This window comes from Ursus americanus, chromosome 7, assembly GCF_024610735.1.
Source record: "Ursus americanus isolate L20-20 chromosome 7, mUrsAme1.1.p, whole genome shotgun sequence".
Classification (NCBI taxonomy): Eukaryota; Metazoa; Chordata; class Mammalia; order Carnivora; family Ursidae; genus Ursus; species Ursus americanus.
In genome coordinates this window covers 10207404-10229743 of record NC_142133.1, presented here as the reverse complement: position 1 = coordinate 10229743, position 22340 = coordinate 10207404, and the positions used below count along the sequence as shown (strand labels likewise).

The window sequence follows — 22340 nt, the reverse complement described above, 5'->3', positions numbered from 1 at the left end:
CCACACTATTAGCTCTTCAGGGTTTCATATATTAAATCCATACTGGAAGATTTTCCTTCCCTGGTTTTTAAGCCTCTTGGTAGACTTAAATCAGAGAGTATCTCATGGTATCTTGATGAGTGACTCTTCTTAGTGGTGTAACAGAGTCATTACCATCATATGGATAGATTAACAGAGCACTTTTTCCATTTATCACCTCATTTAATCTGGACATAAACCTAACGTGGACGGCATTACTATTAGCCTGTTTACGTAACTGAGGAAATTCAGACTTAGATGGGTAAATACTTTGCCCAAAGTAAATTCTAGCCCAAGTTCAAGGATTCAAAAATCCCATTTCTCCTGCATGATGAGGAGAAGTTAGGGAGAGCTGGGACAGAGGTTTGGTATTTTTTTCCAGAGAGCAGAGATAAGAGGGCCTAATTTGAATTCTTGGTCTTTATTGTTTGAATGGCACTGAGAAAGTCCTATTGAGCAGTCCTTTGGTGTAAAGTACTACCTAATATTTAAGATGGGGTTCCTGTTCTCCCGTCAGCTGTCGAGACCAGACATAAATACGTAAGGTGAACAGAGGACGGAAGCAGGCCTCTGTCCACAATTATATGAGGTGCTGCTGGAATAGGTATGTGGGAGCCAGGTAGGTTGGTTATTTAAGGTTTCCGTGGAAAATGAAGATTGATCCCACGTTTGAAGGCGGCACTGTGTAGTAAAAGGTGACCCCCCACCCCTTGCACTGGTGGCTGTCTAGAGCTGGCTTTCAGACCCCTTTCCCTTTAGACGCCTACACCCCAGCAGAATGAAGGGCCTGAGGCTCCCTGTTCACCTTCCTGGCCTTGCTTGCTCAGACCAAGGCCGTTTGTTCTGTGGAGAAGGGCCGTGCTTCCCTTCTCCCCTCCTGGGTCCTGTGATGCTACCCATCCTTTATATGCTACTCCAAACACCTCCCCCACCACTGCTCTCCTCCTCTGCTCGGAGAGTACTTCAGTGCTTCATTGCACCCCTCCAGTGTCTTTGATTTCTTCATAAATTGATGGGGGGCAAGGGCGATTACTGAAGCACCTAAGAGCATCATCAACCAGGGTCAGACCGCTCCGAGGCCTTATGTCCCTAAGACTTTGGGTAAGTTATGCGTCTCTGGTCACCGGGTTCACTGGGATTCTAGGGAGAGTATCTGGGGAATGAAAACTTCATTGAAAATATCATCTCCTCAGGGCCCTTCTGTTGAATCCCTCCTTCCTAGCTGAGAGGGATGCGGTGGGGAGTAAATGAAGTATGTGTGTGAAGCACGGAATGTAGCACTGCCACGTGACAAGATGTACGGCCAGGTGTGCACATGTCGACGTTTAATGTGCACAGTAGTTACACGGATACCTAAGCTTCTTCCACCACCCTGTAAGCTCCTGGAGGCTGGATCCACGGGTAATGAATTTCTGTGCCTTCCACAGAGACCAGCACAATGCCTTTCCCATGGCAGGGGTTCAGTAGTGTAAACAGGCTTCGAATGAATGAAGGAAGTAAAGGAGCATGAATCCCTGGTGGAGAGAGTATGGGAGAGCGCCGTGGTATGAATCACAGAAACGAGGAGTGGGGCAGGGAGACAGCAAGGGGCCAGAGGGCACCTGGTCCCACCCCTTCTGCATGGCATCAGAGAGTTCTCCCTGAGAACTCTATTGATTGATTTGTAGTTTAATTCCACTCTAATTTAATGGTACTGGATGATTTTAATCCTTTGAAGTTTTTTCTTTCCGAGTTTTTAATTCCAGTTAGTTAACGTCTAGCATTATATTAGTTTCAGGTGTACAATATAGCGATTCAACACTTCTATACACCACCCTGTGTTCATCATGACGACTGCACTCCTTAATCTCCATTGCCTATTTCATCCATGCTCCTACCCGCCTCCCTTCCGGGAACCATCAGTTCTCTATTGTTAAGAGTCTGTTTCTTGCTCTCTCTCTCTCTTTTCTTTCTTTCTTTTTGCTCGTTTGTTTTGTTTCTTAATTTCCACATGTGAGTGAAATCATATGGTATTTGTCTTTCTCTGACTGACTTTATTTCGCTCAGCATTATACCCTCTAACTCCATCCATGTTGTTGCAAATGGCAAGATTTCATTTTTTATGGCGGAATAATGTTCCATTGTGATTATCTATCTATCTCACATCTCCTTTATCCATTCATCAATTTCTTGCCTACTTCTGGACTGATTTTTTTAAAAAAGATTTATTTATTTATTTGAGAGAGAGAATGAGAACGAGTGAGGAAGGGGCAGATGGAGAGGAAGAGACTCTCAAGCAGCCTCCCCACTGGCGTGAGGCTCGATCCCACAACCCTGAGTTCACGACCTGAGCCGAAAGCAAGAGCCAGACACTTAAGTGACTGAGCCACCCAGACGCCCCTGGACTGATTTTTTTAATCATTCCATTTTATTCTCACTCTTTAGCTGTGTGGCAGTTAATAGTGTTTCTCAATTCTATAGCATCTTACAGGCATGGACACCTGCTTTAACCCCTTGGTGGTGAGTCCCTGACCATCAACCTCGGTCTCCTGGGTGGTCTGCTGTAGTGGCACACAGCCAGTTTCAGAAAAGCGTTTTCTATTTTCAGCCCAAAGCTGTCATCTTTTAACCACAAAACATCAGTCCGAGTTCATTTATTTATTTGCTCATTGTTTTCTTTCATTCATCAAGTGACTTCCTATGTCTTCTAATTGCTAGGAACTCTGCTAGGTGCTAGGGATAAAAAGATAACCACACCAGAAATGTTAGGATTATTAGAACTATTGGTAGAAACAAAGTATGAGTACAGACTGAGTTAACTATTTGTTAGAATATAAAATGTGGCACGAGCCACCAGTCTCTGGACCCACCCACGCCTGCTTTGTTGCTGTGCGGTGGAGGATGAATCATAGTTATTGAGAGTCAGAGGATGTGGAGTTTAGTCCCAGGTCTGCCACCTGCTATCTTGTGACCTTGTATGAGTCACATCACCTCTCTCAGGCTCAGTTTTCTTCTCTGTAAAATGGGCTTCCTAGCTCACGGGGCTGTTGCGAGGATCACAAAATGGGATGGTCAACGTGATAGTGCTTCTGAACTCTAAGGCTCTTTTTAATTTACACAGTATACCAGAAAGACTTCAGGATAAGTAAGGAGTCCCTTGCACTGGAGACACTGCTGCGGGTCTCAAGGGCAGGGTTGAGAGACACCCTCTAGCATGCCACGTTAGCATATTCAAAGTCAGAAATTCAAAACTTTCTTAAAAAGTTCTGCATTCCCCCCACCCCACATTTTGGACCCTTTGAGAAGAGACCGACTGTTAGTAGTGCGTGGTAACTGTGACGCTCCTCTCAGGATGTCAGGGACATTGTGTAAAATGTGACCCAGAAAGTTACACTTCTGTGCTGGTGGCCACCCCCAGCACGCTCCCTTTGCTCAGGTGAAGTTGGTCCACTTGGCAAGGCATCAGGCAGATGAAGCTGAATGTAAACACCCCACCGTGCAGTCCAGTGCCCCACCCGGCCCTCCTCATCTGGCTCGGGGGCCATTTCCAGTCCTGCCTTTGGACGAACACCAGCCCCACGTGGAAGGAAAATGCCTTCCTTTTAGTCTATTTCTCATTTGCTTAATTCCATTACATTCTCCCTAATGGGAAGAGGAGATTTGATGGGTGAGATTTATTTGAGTGAGCCCAAAGAGAGCCTTCTTTTTGCAAAGCCAGCATCCCTCTACGTGGTAAAGCCCTGAGCATAGGTGCATGGCCGCTTCTGCTCACCCCTGCACCCCTGCCCTGGCTCTGCGCCTGGCTGAGGACGCGGGATGTGCTCAATAAACGTTCATGGCATAAGTGAATCAATCAATGGCAGTTATTTGGACTTCAATATAAATGGATCTTGGACCTGAGATATTGCCAGATGGGCAGACAGGTTACAGTCTGGTGATGCATCTCTAAAGCTATAAAAATGTAGCCATTTCTGGAGTCACACGCTGACATTTCAGAAGATGATTATATGCACAATTTAACCACACAGCCACTCGTGCCCTCCAAGTGCCATCGCTTCAACAACTGTTTTCATGTTGGCTTTCTTTCTTTCTTTCTTTCTTTCTTTCTTTCTTTCTTTCTTTCTTCTTTTCTTTTCTTTTCTTTTCTTTTCTTTTCTTTTCTTTTCTTTTCAGTCAGGCACAGTTTTTTTTCCCCAGCTCCTCTTATTTCCAGCTGAATGTGATTTATTCATATGAAATTATGCTCCATTTTTATAAAACCCAAGTTACTGCAAATGATGCTTGAGGTTTCACAGAAAATATTAATTCCTGATCTGCTGCTATAAAGCATCCCCGCTCGTTCTGCAGCAGCTCTGTCGCTCGGAGACAGATGGAAGCAGTCCAAGGGTATGATTAACTTCTTAGTCCTGGCAATTTCCTAGTGCTCCTCTTGCCCTAGATTTCAAGATTGACCTCCAGCTTCTCTGCAAATGCACAGTTGCTCAGCTTGATAAATCACACGAATCCCTTTTTTGATCACAGTTATCTACTATTTACTACTTATGAGGCAAAGTTAATCATATTCAGAGGCACTTCATATGCTGCACACATACCCTTCCTTCTCTGAACAGCACTTTGCATATTTTCCACATTACTGGCGATGTGGCAGCTTTCACAGTGCAGTGAGTCTATACCAAAGACACACCTTTATAAATGAGGCTCGTGCCCATTTATCCTTATTCTCCTCTGGTACAATAATACATAAGGAGAAAAAAAAAAAAAACCACTTGGGAAGCACATTCTAAGGAGTGACTAAGTAAGAAGGAGAATGTCCCTTTGTAGATGGAGGTTTTCTTCTAATTGTTTTGTTTTACCTTGTTGAGAATTTTGCCACCTCTTCCTGCCCTGGTCTCCTAGTTGTTTCACGATTTTGGGGAATCAGAGGGCCTCTGGTAGGCCAGCTGACGTTCAAAGGCATAAAACAGATGAAAAAACCCACAGTCAGCAGTAGGAAGAACAAAAAAAAAGTGCCGTTCTGCCCTCCTGCAAGGCTTCCTGTAACTGCAGGGTGGCCCAGGTTAGCAGGGCCAAAGCCCAAATTTGCCTTGCCGGTGTGATCCAGTCTTCAACACTTTGGCTATTTTGGAGGAACCATAAATTCAGCCCAATTGTTCAGGCAAAAATGAACGAGGCCACTGGTTTTCACTGGAGGTGACCACAGAAGATTTTTACATTTTAGATAATGGAAATACCATAGTTTTAATTCATCAAGGTGTGCATGGATTGCTTAGGACTCACTGAACTTTAAAGTACAGTCTTAAATGTCAGACACTGGATTTCTGCTAGAATGTCTATTTAAACCAAGAAACTGGAGAAATGAAAAGACAGACAAGATTGGCCTTCAAAAGACATCTGGATGTTCTCTCATCTCAGACACCCCAAAGGGACAAGATTTCTACCTGCCATTAGAAAGAAAAGGGAAAGGCCAACCCTCTTCCTTATAACTTGCCTCACTGGGTCAGGACTCTAAGACTTGGATGCAGGTTTTCTCACGGGGAAGCAGAGAGCAGCCCCTGGTGTCCTTCAGTGTACACTCACACCCACCAATGACCCCAAGTCAAGTGAACCCCTAGGTCATCCTCAGGTTCACATCTTGGAACAAAATGGCTCTACTCCTGTATCAAACGTCCTTGTGTCCACCAGGTACTCAAGGTGGTTATTAAGACTAACTGGTAGTGAAAGGGGCCCACATGTGAACAAACTAGCAGTACAGGAGACAAGAAGTCTATGGTGGCACATTCTGAGCCACCTCGGGCTCTTCTGTTCAACGGTAGAACTCAGGAAAGCACCTTTTAAGGTCTGAAAAGTGCTGCCATTTTCTAGGACAAAATGAAAGTGCTGCCTCATTATTATGGAATTTTATATCAAGAAGTGATAATAGGCTGAAAACAATAGTTCAGGAAAATAGAATAGTTTATGTAAATGAATGTAGAATAGATTCATACCCTGCTCTAAGCAGCCAGAGATACTGGGGTAAGATCTCTACCCCATGGGAAGAGTCATGACTTGGGGGAAATCTTTACTCAATTCCATTCCCACCCTGGGGTGGTTCCTCTGACAGACAATATTGGGCAAGACATGCAGTAGTATGACCCAGAGTTACATTCATCATTTTCTAGAAAATACCGGTTTATTCAATAGAATAAGTAATGTGCTAGAAAATGACATCTACTACTTGGTAAGTTAGCACTCCCTAATTTAAGAAAATAGAAAATATACATCCCATGAACTCAGTAGGTATTTTAAGCCTCATTTTAAAAAAGGATTTAAAATTGTATCTCCAAATGATTATAGATACTTCTCACTTCTGGAAATCACTTGTGTGGCCCTGTATTGATGGAAAATATAGAATAGAGCAAGCAGAGAGACGGTAGCTTTACACAACTGCATTGTTAGAATAGCTAAGCCAACTCATTACTTTAAAATGAGCCAAATTCCCCCAACTTTGAACAGAAAAACCTTTAGACTTAAGGGAGCAATGCTCTATTACATTTAAAGATAGAGAAATTCATAAGAAGAGAAATTACAATGGGAACCTCTGTTTCTTTTCTCACAGTATTCTATTACTAGCAGTTATATAATCAACAGGGGCTAAGATGCTAACTTACTAGTTGACTAACTATTGGTTTTGATGAGAGGTTTTAGAGAGAATATCAGAAAAAGTCAAGGGGAATAGTCTTGCTCATCATTAAAATCCATGCACGTTTTCTATCCAGGACAGTCATGTATCTTTTGGGAAGCAGCCTTAGAATGCATCAATTCTAGTCTCTGATGACTTGTCTTTGTGTCTTTGTGTTTGCAGCCATGTCTTCAAAGGAACTCCCTATTTTCCTGAAATAGGTTTTGATTCATTCTATGAAATGTTGTAATGATGTTTTGTGTCTATATATATAGCTTTATTGAAATATAATTTATATACCATAAAGTTCACTGACTTAAAATGTTCAATTTGATGGTTTTTAGGAGAGGGCTATGAAACCACCACCATCATCTAATTTTACAACATTTTCAATACCCCCAAAAGAAATCTTCTAACCACTGGCAAGAACATAATATTGTAAACTGAGGGCCTTCGCTTGCTTTTCAATGCATTTTGTTGAAGGAAACTCTTAATCAGTCAAAGGGGAAAAAGAAATACATAGAAGAAAGGAACTAATGTGTCAGATTTTCAACGTTTCGATCCAGAGTGTCCTTCTACCAACAGACTCAGAAACAGTACAGTTATCAGCTTTTGTGAAAATCCCAGAAGCAATTCCAAAGATCACGTGGCGGCCCCTCTCAGAGCACACAGCTTGTGTGGTTGTCATGGGGAAGGCTTTTCAACTGAAATAAAAATACGCTCAGCCTGCCACCATAGCGAAAATGCTTTTCACCCATGTGCACAAATAATTTGCCTAAGTGACAGGTTTTACCTTGGAGAAGCACTGAACTGAGCTAGTTGACACAGTCAATTATTGTTCATTCAAAAAAAAAAAAAAAAAAGAAGAAGAAGAAAAGGAAGGTGGTGACAGTTTGCTAGATAATGCTGAGGTGCCCACCAGCCAGCCAGGGGAACATCTCCATCTGGTTCTAACACTACAAGAACTTCCTTTGTGGACAGAAACTGGGGCTTCCTCTTCACCTCTTGACAGTTCTTTAAGAAACACACACACCCCAACGAAAACTCAAAAACCAACCAAAGCAAAAAGGGTCTGGTTTGTTCCTGAAAGTAACTCTGTATGTCCCTGTTCAGCTCTCTTTACACACAGCCTTTGGGCAGAGCAGGATGTGAAATGCAGCTTGAGTGTGTTTATTGATTGGGTTTATAATATATCTCGCACAACAGCACGAGTCCGAAAACACAAGCCAGAGCCAGGAGTAAAAAGTCAGGCACCCGGGACCATGAACTGGGTTACGTGCATGAAGTATTTCAAGACAGAATTTCATCCAAAGAAGACAGCTCCTGGTGAAACGCTATGAAAAAAGTCTCAAGAAAACATCTCAAAATAAATGAAGCACTTATTGCTGAAAAATGAGCTTAGATCTCCACCAATTCCAAAGTTCAGAATTTACTGCCCTATTCAGGTCTTTTCCTCTAAGTTTCTTGTCTCCTGTTTCATTGCACAACAAGGGATTCTTCATACTTTCTATGAAATACAACAAGGCGATTTTTGCAGTAATAAACTCCACACATGCATGACAAATCCAAGCATGCAAAATGTTTAACATCCCAGTTCGCAGATACTTTAGGGACAAAATCCGATTATGAATTATATGCCACAATAAATAGGGCTCAATGTTTCATAAAGCAATTTATAGTTCATAAAAATGACAAAATGTACCTGTCAGACAGAGCGTGGAGAGCAGTTCTCTGGGCTGCCTGCTGGAAGGAAGGGCAGAGATGTTTATTTAATATTCTGACTTTAAATTATGTACTCAATCAACACTTTTAAAAATCCGGTGTCACACATTTTTGCCATGTGGCCAAATATTAAACTACTAGCAACATCGTAGAGGGCCCCATCATGTTGACTGAAGCCCCTGCAGCGCACATCTGCCACTAGGGGGCGACGTCGGAGAGGCACGGAGTACAGGGCAGGTGAGGTTAGACCAGTCTCTGGAGACCAGGAGAGGGGATCAGAGCTGCTGCATTTTTACTCTCCCACATCGTTTTCCCCATGGTTTTAGTCTACTTTCCTGTAAGAAAAAAATTCGGTTTTGGCTTCTTTGTAGCTTCTTTCTCAATGAAAACATAATTTTTGACTCAGTTTTCAGATTGATTGAAAAAGTCGCCGCAATTGGAAACTGGAATGCCAACTGGAAATGTGATGATATTATGAGATCATTGATTTGTTTTAAGTATGGTGATTTTTAAAAGAGTCTTTTAGAGATCCATATTGAAATATTTATGGATACAATTATATGATGTTGGGATTTGCTTTAAAACAATACAGTTGGAGGGAAAGGAGAGTGGGTGGGCATTTATAAGTGAAACAAGATGGCCTTGGGTTGAAGCTAGGTGTTCAACAGCCTAACTGTTGAAGCTAGGTGATGAGCACGCTGGGAGATTATTATATTATTCTGGGCATCTTTGTATGTTTTTGAAACTTTCCCTACTACCAAAACTCAGAGAAAAAGGAAAGAAAAAGGCCACCATTTCTCCACCAGATTCGCTCAGGTTTGTAATCATTTTCTTGTCATCTGCCTTCTCTATATTTTTGTATGTTGGCTTTCTATCACTGAGCACTCTGAAACTTCAGAAGGCCAAGGTCACACTCTGTTCTCCGTCTCAGAAGTTATAATTGGGAGGGGATCAAAGCATGGCCTGTAAGACCAAGGCTTACTCAGGGTGCACCAGGCAATAAAGTGTGCATACAGTTCATTTTCACCATGTATGCTACACATGTCAAGTTTACTGCTCACCAGGGACACCAAAATATTTCCCATGCTATTCCTCATTCCATTTAGACAGCAGACAAAACAGAAAGATTCTTCAGATTCGAAAAAGAAAATTACACATCAGTGTTATCAACCCTATTGTGGAAATGTAATATACCCTTGATGGGAGCTGCATGTCCTTGGATCAGTTAGTCCCAATACGTACTGAATTCCTACTGTGTAGAGATGATTGCACTGGGCTCCAGGAGGGACAGAAACAAAAGCAGAATAAGTAGTCCTTGTCTTGGAGAAGCTCCATCCCTAGGTAGGAAGTCACACTGGAGGCCCAGCAATGACTTGAGGAATAACATGTAAATGGAGTAACATGTAAATGAACAGATTAAGGTAGGACAGTGTTAGGAAGATGCAGGTCTGAATGACAGCTAATAGTTGGTGGATCAGTAGCTCTTCAAACAATGCCTAGAACTGTTAGCAGGTGCTCAGTAAATATCCACTGAGTAAACATTAAATGAATGAATCCATTAGGGAAATTTGAGCAGAACTTTAAAGACAAGGGGTGTTGGAACTGAGTAGGGGTGTTTCTTCATTTTACATTCATGAGGGGGAGCACTACTGGTTTGTAGTGCCTGGGGTTGGGGATGATAAAACCTTTCAAAGATCAGGGAGGTCCCTTGTACAGTGAGTACATGTCTCCTTAAAATGGCAAGGGTAGCTCTATGGAGAAGCACCACAGTAAAGCAGGAATGAAAGTCAGATTTGAAAGAAGTCAGATTTGCTTCTGGGGCTGGCAAAAGGAACTGGAAAATAAACAAACAAGAGGAACTTCGCTAATTCCCACAAATGACATAACCACACTGATTTAAGAAAAAAAAACCCATATAGTCTGTGGAACTGGGAATTGAAATTCTTACACTCGGGGAGAGGTTTTGCCATTTATGTATATGGCAACTTTAGTCTGGCCCTCAACCTACGTCTGTTTCCAAACCGCCCTCTCCTTCCCTGAAGGAAATGACGAGGGAGCCAGTCAGTCAATGTTCCCACTACTGTGGACAATCTAAGGGGTTACTGCCTCCTCTCTTTCCCCTGGTTTCCAGCAAATTAAGGCCCAAATGTCCTGGCATTCCAGTGTCACATAATCAGTCCAAGAGAGGAAAGAAGAATATCCACAGAGCTTCTCTTGATGAGGACACCGGAGGGAGTAGGGAGAGACATGGGGGAAGTGATGAGAAGCCTGAGGAAGACTTGGAGCCCAGGAGCCCCCTCTGATACCTCAGAGGATGGGTACTTCCTTCTCTCGTGCTCCTTTCTCTGTGTTCCCTGGAGGGCCAGCCTAGGAGCATGCTCACAAAAAGCACCCAGCAAGTGACGGGCCGCCATCACTGTGCCCAGGTTTGTCTCCTAAAAGGTTCTCTTATCACTCATCAAGATGGCTTTCAATTTTGGCAGCTATCCTTGGAAAGAACAGAACTCTCTACTCTTGACTCTGGCTAAATATACAAAAAGAATCTGGAACTCCCCAAAGGAAAGATGGCATGCAGTATTAGTACAGTCTCTTGACATCATCTCAGCAGGAGGCACTGGAGACTGACTCTTCCTGGAATAACAAAAATCATAAGGGATGTGACTAAAAGTTCAACAGAAACCTCTCCCATGGCCTCTGAAGTTTCCCCTAGCCATGGGTGTCAATGTTTAAAGAGTCTATTGACTCTTTTCTCTCCTGCCTCCAAATACTTCCTGATGACTTTTGTGATAAGGAAACACCATGCTTTTTGATGTGCAGCCTCTAAGAAAATTATTTAGAAAGCAAAACAAACAAAAAAAGAAACTCAGCCACTCAACCATCACTGGAGTGACGCATCCCAGGTGGTGGCCCCTGTTGAGAGCATCTCCGTAGGCCTGATGTTGGCTGAGCCCTCCTCATATAAGCCGAATGGGAAGCTTGGGGCAGAGGCTGCTTTCCCTTAGCAGATGGGTGTGATGCTGGGGCCAAAAGGCTTTGACATATGTCATGGGCATAGGAAGGTATAGACATCGGTCATCCCACCAGTCACTAAGCAATGTCTTTCGGAGACAGTTACTCTTCAATCTGTCCGCACGATGTGTGTTACCACCCACTCCACTGACTGCCTGCACCACTATTTTCAATGCCTGGTTTTGATTGTGCTATTTAATTTGCAGTTATTCTACATCATTAAAAACTTTACAGAGGGTGACTCATCATCCATCAAGAAAAGAGATGAGAGCATTTTAAACATTTTAAGTAATTCCTTGAGAAAATAAAGGCTTTATGGCATTAGATTAAAATCGTATATCATATAGCAAGGCAAAGACTACATTTTTTTTTTTTTTTACTGCCTCATCTCTTAAAAATAGTTTGGCTTTTGCATGCTATTTCACTTCACAGTTGGAAAATAATAAAATAAATAAACATTGGAATTAAAGAGCAGAGAAAAAATTACTTAGGTGACTCATGATTGAAGCCTGAAAAACTACTCATAGTAAACTGGATGAATTGCCCAATTTCCTTCTTTCAAGAGTTGTACATTACAGCAACCATATTTTTCTCTTCCTAAATCATCATCTCCTCTAGTAACTTTCCTCTTATTCAGTTTTCAGCAAAATAGGTTGAGAAGGTTAAGAGAATGCTTCATTGATCTCTCCTGAGTTCATTACTCATTCATGAACGCCTCTGAAGCATAAGTCTACGGAGACAAAACCAGTTTTCCACCAGAAATAATCATTTTCCAGGTTCTTTCCAGGAGATGACATCTTTTCTCTGTCTTTATTACAGCAAGCTCGGTGTTTTGGAACATAATCAGTAGACATTCAGGTTTCAATGTATGCTAAATGAATTACCAGTCACAATCTGTTATTGAAGGGAACTCAAAGAGGAAATTAAGTGCCCTTCTTATAATTGGGTTATGCACAGAACAAGTTTATGGATATTGGAGTGGGGAGGAGAATGAAAGGAAGATGCTGAAATTCAGAGGGGTTTCAGGATGAACCAATTTCTTTTTTTACTTGATAGAAACAGACTAACATGCAGACAACTCTGTAATTTGATCTGAAGTACCTATGATGTAGATACTGGGCTTGGCTTGGGTGACACGCAAAATGGACAAAACCCTCACCATATTGTACTTCGGGTCTAAAGTGAGTCAGCCACGAGAAGTTAAACATACAGAAACATTCTAGATGACAAGGGCTATGACTGAAGAGCACAGGGTGCTATGAAACAGAGTATGAAGGAGATCTCATTTGGAGTGAATGGTCAGGGAAGGCTCACTAACTAAGGAAAGCACAAAAAAGCTGACGCCTGCAGGATAAAGAACTTATTGACCTAGAGAAACAGGAGTGAGTGGGGAAGGCACGAAAGTTTGGGAGCAAAAAGCCTGAGTTAGGCCTAGATCCTTGCTCAGTTGAAGAACTATAGGAAGGACACTGTCGGGGAGTGCAGCGAACAGTGGGGACGGGCAGTTCCCAAGGGCTTTGGAGGTCAAAATAAGGATTTTGGATATTATCACAGGGCAATAAGAAGTCATTGAAGGATTTACATTATGGGAAGTTGGGTGAAGGCTGTACGGGACCTGCCTGTACGTTCTTTGCATCTTCTGGTGAATCTACAATTGAAAAGAAAAGAGTAAGGAGCGAGGCAACATAATTGATATTTTTCAGATACCACTCTGGCTTCTATGTGGTGAATGGATTTGAGAGGAAAGGAACAATGTTTGAGGTTGTTGCAACAATGTAGGCAAGGGACGTGCATGGTACCACTGGAGACGGAGAGAGTTTGTTACATTCTGGAGGCAGAACTGAGGGAACTGGAGATTGATGGGCTGTGGCAGATCGAGGGAGGGGTCAGAAATGAGTCCCAGGTTTCTGGCCTGAGCACCTGGTAAGCATGAAGAGTCACTGATCGGGGCGCACAGGACTGGTACAGGAGCAGGGACAAAGGTAGACTTTAATTTTGGGTGTGTGAAGTTCTAGTTGCTTCTGGGATGTTCAAGTGGAGAGGGTGAATAGATTGTTGGATACATACATGAGACTAAAGCTGTTAAATGCCAGTAAAGCACAAAGTACCGGTAGAGTGTGGGCAAATAACAGTTATAAAAAGGAGATCTATGGCTGAATTTTCTGAATCTACAGTTTGCTATCCTTCTCATAGAAACCGATTCAGGATTCAAGTGGTTAAAACACATCTCTATTTCTCCTTCCACACGTGACTAACCTCTATCTTTTCTATGAACAGTATCAGGTTTATTATACTGACAGTAAAGCAGGTACCTCTGCAAGCCGTGATTTTATCATTGGCTTCACCTGTGTTAGGACGTTGTCTCCCCATTCAACTACTTGAACAAACACTGTCACAGTTCGTCTTAGTTCCTCCGTTTTTTGCTGTTACTGAAGCACACTATGAAATTTAAACTGGATTCATGTATCTTTACAGGAATTCTGTCTGGTAAGGCCTTACTTTTTTCTTGCCATTTTTCTGCAAGGTGAGATTTGTATTTATTTATTTCACTGCTTAATTTCCTTCTACGTCTCTCAACACATCTTATGTGTCATTAACTTAACTTTTATGTGGTTGCTTTTCATTTTAGTCCGAGCTGATCAGTCTCTTAACTTTTTATGTTGTGAACTTCCCATTTGTCGTTTTCAACCCATTTAGTAATATTTGGAAGACAAAGGAAAGAATCTTAAGCTCTTCGGTTTTTCCTCTCTCATAATGAGTCCTGTGAATTTTCAGATTTCTAGAAATGCTGTCTAGGAAGCGTTTTGTTCAGTAGACTTTGACTTTATCCTGTTCTCTGCAGGGGTCAGGCAGAGTCAGGGATGACAATGTAATTTATGATCCAAATAAGAACATTTTGGAGAATGACAGGGGGTGCCTGGGGCGCCTGGGTGGCTCAGTCGTTAAGCGTCTGCCTTCGGCTCAGGGCGTGATCCCAGGGTCCTAGGATCAAGCCCCGCATCGGGCTCCCTGCTCCACTGGGGCCTGCTTCTTCCTCTCCCACTCACCCTGCTTGTGTTCCCTCTCTCGCTGGCTGTCTCTCTCTCTCTGTCAAATAAATAATTAAATTAAAAAAAAAAAAAAAAAGAAAGGGAATGCTACCCAGATGGGAGTCAGGGGCAACAGGAGAAAACTCAGCTTTTCTGGGCATGCTGGGCTGTATGGCTGCTCTAATAAAGACAACTCTGCACAAATATAAATAAGATCAGGATGAGAAGACAGAATTTCAGGGGCTTAGGAGCTTGTCAATAAAGAAAGCGAACAGTGGAATGGGGTCAGCAGCAGGCAAATTACTTGCATTCTTGTTTCTTTAAGTCAAGTCAATGTTTCTGTCATTTTTCGTTCTCTTTCCAGCCGCTGCTTTTATTTAGATTCTGCCTATAATCTGAGGTCTAGCTCATCCTTTTTATAAGTGCTCCTTGACCAAGGCTTTTATTGATCTTCCTCTCTCTGAACTCCTAGCGCAGAACATGTGTTAGCACCGGGTTCTTTTCTTTCTTGAGGAGTTTGCCATTTGCTTCATGAGAATTCTAATCTTGGCTCCTCCAGTTCCTTGAGGATCACTGAAGGTAGAAACCCGAGCCCCTCCCCCCTCACAGAAAGGGCTTCCTGGAGACTGACAACACTTGCAGTGGGATTCACAGGCAGGATGTGAGGAGGTAACTTAACGGGGATGATATATCGCCACTATTTATTTGCCACAGGTCCAACCTAAGAGATTTGTTGTAATATATTTTTTTTTCTTAGCTGTATATTCTTTCTTTATTTCACTTTCTTTAAAAACTAGGGTGTACTTTCCTCTTTGGAGAAAGTTTGACTTGTCCCCCCACCCCCCACTGGATTGCTTAGATTTGTCTACCAGAAATTCAGTAAAGACAATAACAAGTATTTATTGAGCACCTATTATATCTCATGGAAAATGCTGATTAGGGTTGACAATACCAGATGAAGTCCGCCTGTATAATGATATCTCATAATTTGGCTCCTTTAACCAGGTGACTGATTTGGGGGACTTGTTTGAGGTCAGATTGTCAGTGACAGTCCTAATTTGGCCACTCAGATGTTCTGAGAGAGATTAAGAGAGACATGCTGTCAGTGACAGTCCTAATTTGGCCATTCAGATCTTCTGAGAGAGATTAAGAGAGACACACTTGTTTTCACTGAGCGTTTCCTGGACATTTTACTCACTGGAGAAAAACTATGAACAATTTGTGACATCTGCCATGCAGGATGACAAACTCCTGCCTCTAGGTCCTGGAGACTTTTGCCTTCACAAATGAAAATTTAGGGGCAGCCACTAGGAGTTAGGAGAAAGAGAGGAAATATGTGGGGGACAACGTGAGCACATGCCATAGGGGTTGTCCCCCGTCCACAGTGACTGACATCAGACTCCTCCCACAGGGGCTGGGGCTCCACGGAGGGCCTGGAAGACAGTGAGCCATACTGATTGCTACAAGGGCAAAATTATGGATCAGAGGGTCCCAGTGGCCTCCTGGAGAAGTCTGTGGGGCAGGGAGGTTGGTGTGGGAGTGGTAGGAGATCAGTGTGAAGTGCAGGGATAATGGTAGGAAGAGCCATGGTCGTGTATGAGGCTATTAGCATTCACCACGATGCTGGGGGCTGGCCGCAGAAGTAAGCTGAGCGATATCCAGCCCCAAGCCAGGTCAGAGGAACAATTTGTACTTCCGGTAATGTGGAATTGCAGTCCCACGACAAGTAGCTGCATCTACTTGGCCAGCTGGACACTTACCCCCTAAAGGGCCAGACTTAGGAAGGCTAGATACCAGCTCCTTGAGGACAGGAAGTGGGCATGAGTTACTTTATTGACCAACCCTTGGTACAAGGTCTAACAGACAGTATAGGTAGTGGCCCTCTCTTCTCCTTCTTCCTCTGCCTCCTTTCCTCCTCCTTTCTCCCCTAAAACTCCAGACCTTCTCCCCTCTTCCTCCTCCTACCTTCCAGATCTATTCTTCTATAATTAGCTTCTTGCCTTTTCTGATATAAATCAATTTTCCTGGCTTCTTCCTGTACTCCTCTCCTTTTATTACTAAATAGGCATTAAAAAAAGTTCCAGCAAAGCAAATAAAGAACATTCCTGAGGAGAAAGGAAAGGAGAAGAAGAAGAAGAAGAAGGGATAGGGGAGGATGTTAAAATGTGTACTTTAACAGCTTTATGGTAATACATACTTATATTAATATAAAATGTTCTCTATTAGTCTACTTTAGTATTTTTTTGTCCAGTTACCTTAAGATATTGAAACAGGGGTTCGGTAAGGTTGACTTGCTCACAGACACAGAGCGGGTAAGTAATGGAACCAGGCCACTGAGGTACCACAGAGCACCCCAGCCCTGCCTCTGCCTCACCGTGGACTCTTCCTGGCAGAGGGTGAAGGGAAGGGGACCAGCGGAATTGGAATTATGGCAGTCTCAGTGCGAAGAGCACTGGTGGGATGCTGAGTGGACGCTAACACACACAGAGGCAAGCTTCCTGTGGGGACACTAATGAAGAGGAAGCATAGGAGCCATCTTTTAGACAGGTATTTGCAAAGGAGATGGGAGGGTTTTAGGTTTCTGGGACTAAAGTCTTTTCCTCAAGAGGTTTACAGGTAGAAGAATATTGTTTATCTCAGAGTTTGCCAGAAACTCCTGGGGAAGAAGTCTTTTTTACCTCCAGAGCTCACCATGACAGAATTGCATATAATAAGGAAGTGCCTGCCTGGGGCAGGTCTAGGTAGGTGCAGAGATCACTGAGGATTCACGAGGCAAATGGGGCAAACCCACTGGTATTTATTGCTGGATGATGGTGAAAGATCCAAGCTCGGCTGTAAATTCTCACAATGGTGATAGTGTTGGAAACATTTGGATTCTGGGACAGAACACGGGCAAGGCAATAGCCTTCCATGTGAGAGAGAAAGAAAGAGAGAGTATACTTGTCTAGCATCTGCAATTTCAAAGTGGAAGCAAACAGTCAAGAATGACCATCATATCTAAGGATGGCTGAGTAATTTGGAGATACTCTACAGGTAGTATGTGGATTTAAATAATTCCTGGTTGTCGGGAATGGAAGGTTAAATCTGGAGTATGGAGGGGATGCAATCTAAACCCTGCAGGTTCTACCATGGCTTCGTGGCCCACTGGTTAGGGTTTTGGTCACCCACACACTCCTAGAACTCATCTCACAGAGCAACTTCAGTGCAGGCCAGAACTTGAACATGGCCAAGATGGTGATGGCCTGTTAACAACTCTCATCTTTGGCACAGCAGGTGGATACCGGGTTCAGTCACTTCCTACTTTGTTGGGTTTGCCAAATGCCTTTATCCTTATGCTACCTCAACACAATGCTTTGGTGAAAACCCATTCACTTTCTGTTTTTTTGTTTTTTTTTTTAAGATTTTATTTATTTATTTGACAGAGATAGAGACAGCCAGCGAGAGAGGGAACACAAGCAGGGGGAGTGGGAGAGGAAGAGCAGGCTCCTGGCAGAGGAGCCTGATGTGGGGCTCGATCCCATAACGCCGGGATTACGCCCTGAGCCAAAGGCAGGCGCTTGACCGCTGTGCCACCCAGGCGCTCCTGCCCATTCATTTTCTAACTGGCCTTGGTAGGTGTTTATTATGAATGCAGCTGGGGCCCAAGTTGTGTGGAATATAAATGTTACTTTGTTACTGTATAAAGATTAGAGTCACATAAATGTTTTGATAGTTTTGTTGTAAATGCAACCTGTATTTGAATAACAAACATCTGAAGTCTGGCTTTATGTTTCACTTAAACACCTTTTTTACACAGACAAAATAGCAATATTTGAAGGTAAAAACAGGTTTGTAATGGTTAAGAAAGAGTCTTATAATTATACTTTGCAAACTGATTTTTTAACATAAAAGAAAAAATCGATTCTGATTGTTTTCCAATTAGTATTAGCATTTTCACCTCTCAAGAGACCACTGCTTCGGGGTTTATATGTGAAGGTGTTTTCACATATACGTTGTAATCACATACTCTTCCTTGAACTGCTTTGGACTTTAAGAATGAATCCCAGGTTGAAAGAAGTGGTACCCAGAGACGTGTTGTTGAATCGACCTCCCCAGAGAGACAGTCTGGCTAATTTGCACTTTTCTAGCGTGGAGAAGACTGTCTGGTGGCCTGACGTTTAGGGAACTGTCTGGTCTGCTTCTTCAAGATGGTCTTCTTTCACTCAGCCCAACCTATTGGCTGCAAATCTGGTTAGGAAGGAACTGGCAATTGCCAAGGGGCACTGAATTATCACAAATGATTATACTCCATGTAGAAACAACAAGCTAAGAGAGTCTCCTGAGAAAAGCTGTGCTATGAGATAACCAGACCCACCTGGAGAAGATTTGGAAAAACACAAACAAAAATAAAACTTTCCAAGTGATATCTGGACCAAACACCTGAGTGACTGTAGGTAAATCCCTCACTAAATGAAACCACTCAAGCCTGGATCCGAGTGATAGCATATACTCCAAGGAGCATCCACTCTTGAATAGTTACACTTCGGAAGAAGCTATTGAAGATAAACACCATTAAAGTCATAGGACAAAAGACTATTCCTTTGAGTTAAATAGCTACGTCCTCTGGAGGAAGAATTCCACTTCCTCTGCCAACCAGGAGCTCTGCTGGTAGCTATATTTGAGAGAAGAGCATGTCTATCAACACTTGATGCATGGCCTTTCTTCTGTTCTCCAAATGGAGAGTCTGTTTTGTTGGTACTGAGATCCACCATTAACAAAAACTTGGCTTAGTTTAAAAAATATAGCTCCTCTATGAATTCTTGAACTTAACAAAGCAACGATTCTCTGTTTTTTGTGTTAATTGTATGTTTGCCCAAATGTAATGGATCATCTTTTAATTTTTATATAATTTTCTCATTTCCTCATTTCTGTTCAGGGTCTCCCAACCGAAACTAGTCACACCCTACGGTCCAGGCTGGTTGGGCACAACTAAACCTACATAAATCTCAAATGGGCCCTCAGGAGAGGTCTGAGAAAAAATTTTAGGAAATAGGGTTGTGGGCCTTTATAATTCTGTGCTCAGTGACATTTAAGTCAGCTGATAATTTCAATTTTGGAAATTATTGTTCATGAACGTGAAACAAAGGCCATTACATTTTTGGTCATCTACCTATGCTTGTTCTTTGCACAAATGTGTATGAAGAGTGGCATGATTTAATAAAATGGCCATAGTAAGAGATTTTTATATTTGCTTCTGGTGACAATAAAATTTTATTTCTATATTATGATTACTTAACTAAGTTTTAGGACTGTTAGACAAACAGAAACCTCCTGCTAAACATTTTAGTTTTCACTGACTGCGTCATAAGTTTGAAATACATGCTTACTTCATACACATGACAAAGACCTGACAGGCAGTCCTTTTCAATTTGAGTTATTGCTCTGCTTCTATATTAAAAAGAAACCAATTCATCAATATGATTAAATTGGATATTTAGCTTAGGGATAACATTAATGCAAGACTAAACATAAAAACAAACATAAACTACTCTTCCTTTTTTTCAATTTTGCTAGTAAGTTTAATATATGTAATATATGCTTCTTTTTGTACACTAAGGGCAGAGCTTGTCCTAGCATTTACAATTTACTTTAAATGCTTGAGGTTAAATTATCAGAACGAATATCACTAATGTGTCTTTTTTGATATTCAGCACTTAGTAGGCATTCAAGCAGATTCTCAGAATGATTCGCATGTAAAAATTTTTTAGCTCTTGTTTAACTACAAATAACATCTACAATATGGTTCATTTCTAATGTAGAAGAAACTTGATTTTGGAGCCTTGCCCCTCAAACCTGGTCCTGATTACTGCTTCAACTCCTGTTTATATAATTCTACACAAGTTTGGCAGGATTCAAGAGCACATACCAGGGTGTTGGCTTTTATGAATCTCCTGGGATGTGAATGTCAAGCTGACTGGATGAACTCTGGCCACAAATCCCAGACAAGCACAATGACTCTATTTATTCAGACTTGGCCGCCTGAATGCAGATTGACTCTGTGGGTAATAAATTTTCACAGGCCAAGAACTCCAGCATCAACCAAGCTGATCCTGAGAAGAAAAATGCACCCAGGGAAGTGGAGCTGGGTTGCACAAACCTCCTATGTTTTTATTCCTCGCCTGTATATCATTTAGCTAATTCATTTGGTCACTGATAGACATGCACGGCCAATGGCTTCAGAGGTTCTTTTCGAAAGCTCTGCTTTCTGTTATGCAATTGTCATATTAAAAAGGAACAAGGGAAAAAATGAACGGCGCCTATTATGATTGGCAATCTGCTTTCAATATTACACCCCAAACTGACGTGAGTTATCCAGTGGCTTCTATGGTAAAAAGCAGAGAACTGAGTGGGAATGTTTCTGTGCCTCCCCATAAGAAACCAAAGGCAACTAAAAGCAATGAGAACTGCAATTCAGTGCTCGGAGCAATTGCACCTATAATCTTGACATCTCGATGCAGCGAGGCTTTAGATTCATTCCGAGAGGGCTGGAATTCTTTTTGAGAGACACGATCAGTACTCCATGCATTACAAATAAGAAATGAACTAGCTCTTTAACTTGAAGATTTACGTTAACTACCTAGATATCTATTAAATTAATTGTGTGCTCTCCAAATATTGATTAGGGATTAAAAGGTAACTTTTCTTCATTGTAAGATGTAAATTATGCCAGCAGGAAAATTTCCCTCTACAGATTATATGCAATGATCAGTGCCTATAAAATTAAAATTGTCAGTTTGAGTGGATAAACCATGCTCATTTAAAGAGAAAAATGCAGTTATATAATTAAAATGAAAAGACTGCCTGATACGTGTGGATAATGTAATTACTGGAAGCTGCAGGCACATATGTAGCCATTCAATTTGGATCCCTGCTTCTTTACTCTCCCTGAGCTTATATATTTGTCATCTCTGAAACACTGTCTGCAGTTGACACTCTCTCGGCTGCTCCTTGCTGAAAGGCTTAATCATTCGTTCCTCTCCTTAAGCCTTAGTTATAATAATTTCATCTAGATATTCACTGTGTCTGACTTCCCAAGCTTTCCCTGACTTGAGAGGCAGAGCTCTTCTTTTTACCAAATTGGAAGACATGAAATATAATTAATCTCTCCAAGTCCATTAAAAAAATTCCTTTAGTACGTAGTGGCTTCATGAATAATTTTGTCTTAAATCTTCGAATTTCTTTGCGTTCTTACATGAAAGCAGTGGTCTTTGGAATGTTAAAGCCAAGAGTTAGAGAAAAGGGGATCTAAACAAATCGCTGCACTATTAGAATCTTTCATGGACCCAGACAAACAAGAAAATGCATTCTCATACTACTTCCCAGTTCGAACTGTCCCAGTTCGAACCTCATCAAGTATGAAAATTATAAGAGCGAACATGGGAAAATGCTTCCATTTTAACTATATCCCTGAACTTTCTAGGTAAACTCTGTCACAATCTCAGCTCTAGACATTACAGTCAAAACTCTGCTATCTTTGAAAGGGAAGACTGTAGAGAAACCCATTCTTTTGGTTTCGGAGGCTTCTGTTTGAGATAAATTCTGAACATTTGTGACGTCACCATGGTGTGGCGGTAAATATATTTAAGAAGTGGCTACAGACATTTCCATGGAGATTGGATAGAACTTTCCTCCTAAATAGGTAGATTATTTGTACATAAATCTACAGCCACCTTAAGATTTTGGGTCTTACGTTTTTTGTCTTTTCTATCAACAACTTTGATCTTTGGACAGGACTAATTTGAAAAACCAGTGTTCAGTAAAAGAATAAAGGTAGAGCAAAAGTTATCTTTGATACTGGAAAACAAAAAGCAGGAAGTACAGTCAATTCAACTCAACATTGTACATGTATTCATGTATCCATTCAGCAAGTACTTAGCACCACTTCT

General features: G+C 41.9%; 1 protein-coding gene across 7 annotated transcripts in view; it reads right to left on the bottom strand.

Annotated features, from left to right (window-relative positions):
- The window catches only part of AFF3 (ALF transcription elongation factor 3), a 553103-nt gene that overhangs the window by 88724 nt on the left and 442039 nt on the right, over positions 1-22340 (bottom strand). For 5 of the 7 annotated variants that reach the window (XM_087863299.1, XM_087863301.1, XM_087863303.1 and 2 more), the window contains one exon: positions 8358-8398. In XM_087863299.1, coding sequence (XP_087719425.1) covers positions 8358-8398 — 41 coding nt within the window. The remainder of the gene's footprint in view (positions 1-8357; positions 8399-22340) is intronic. The other 2 variants (XM_087863300.1, XM_087863302.1) reach the window with 1 other exon arrangement.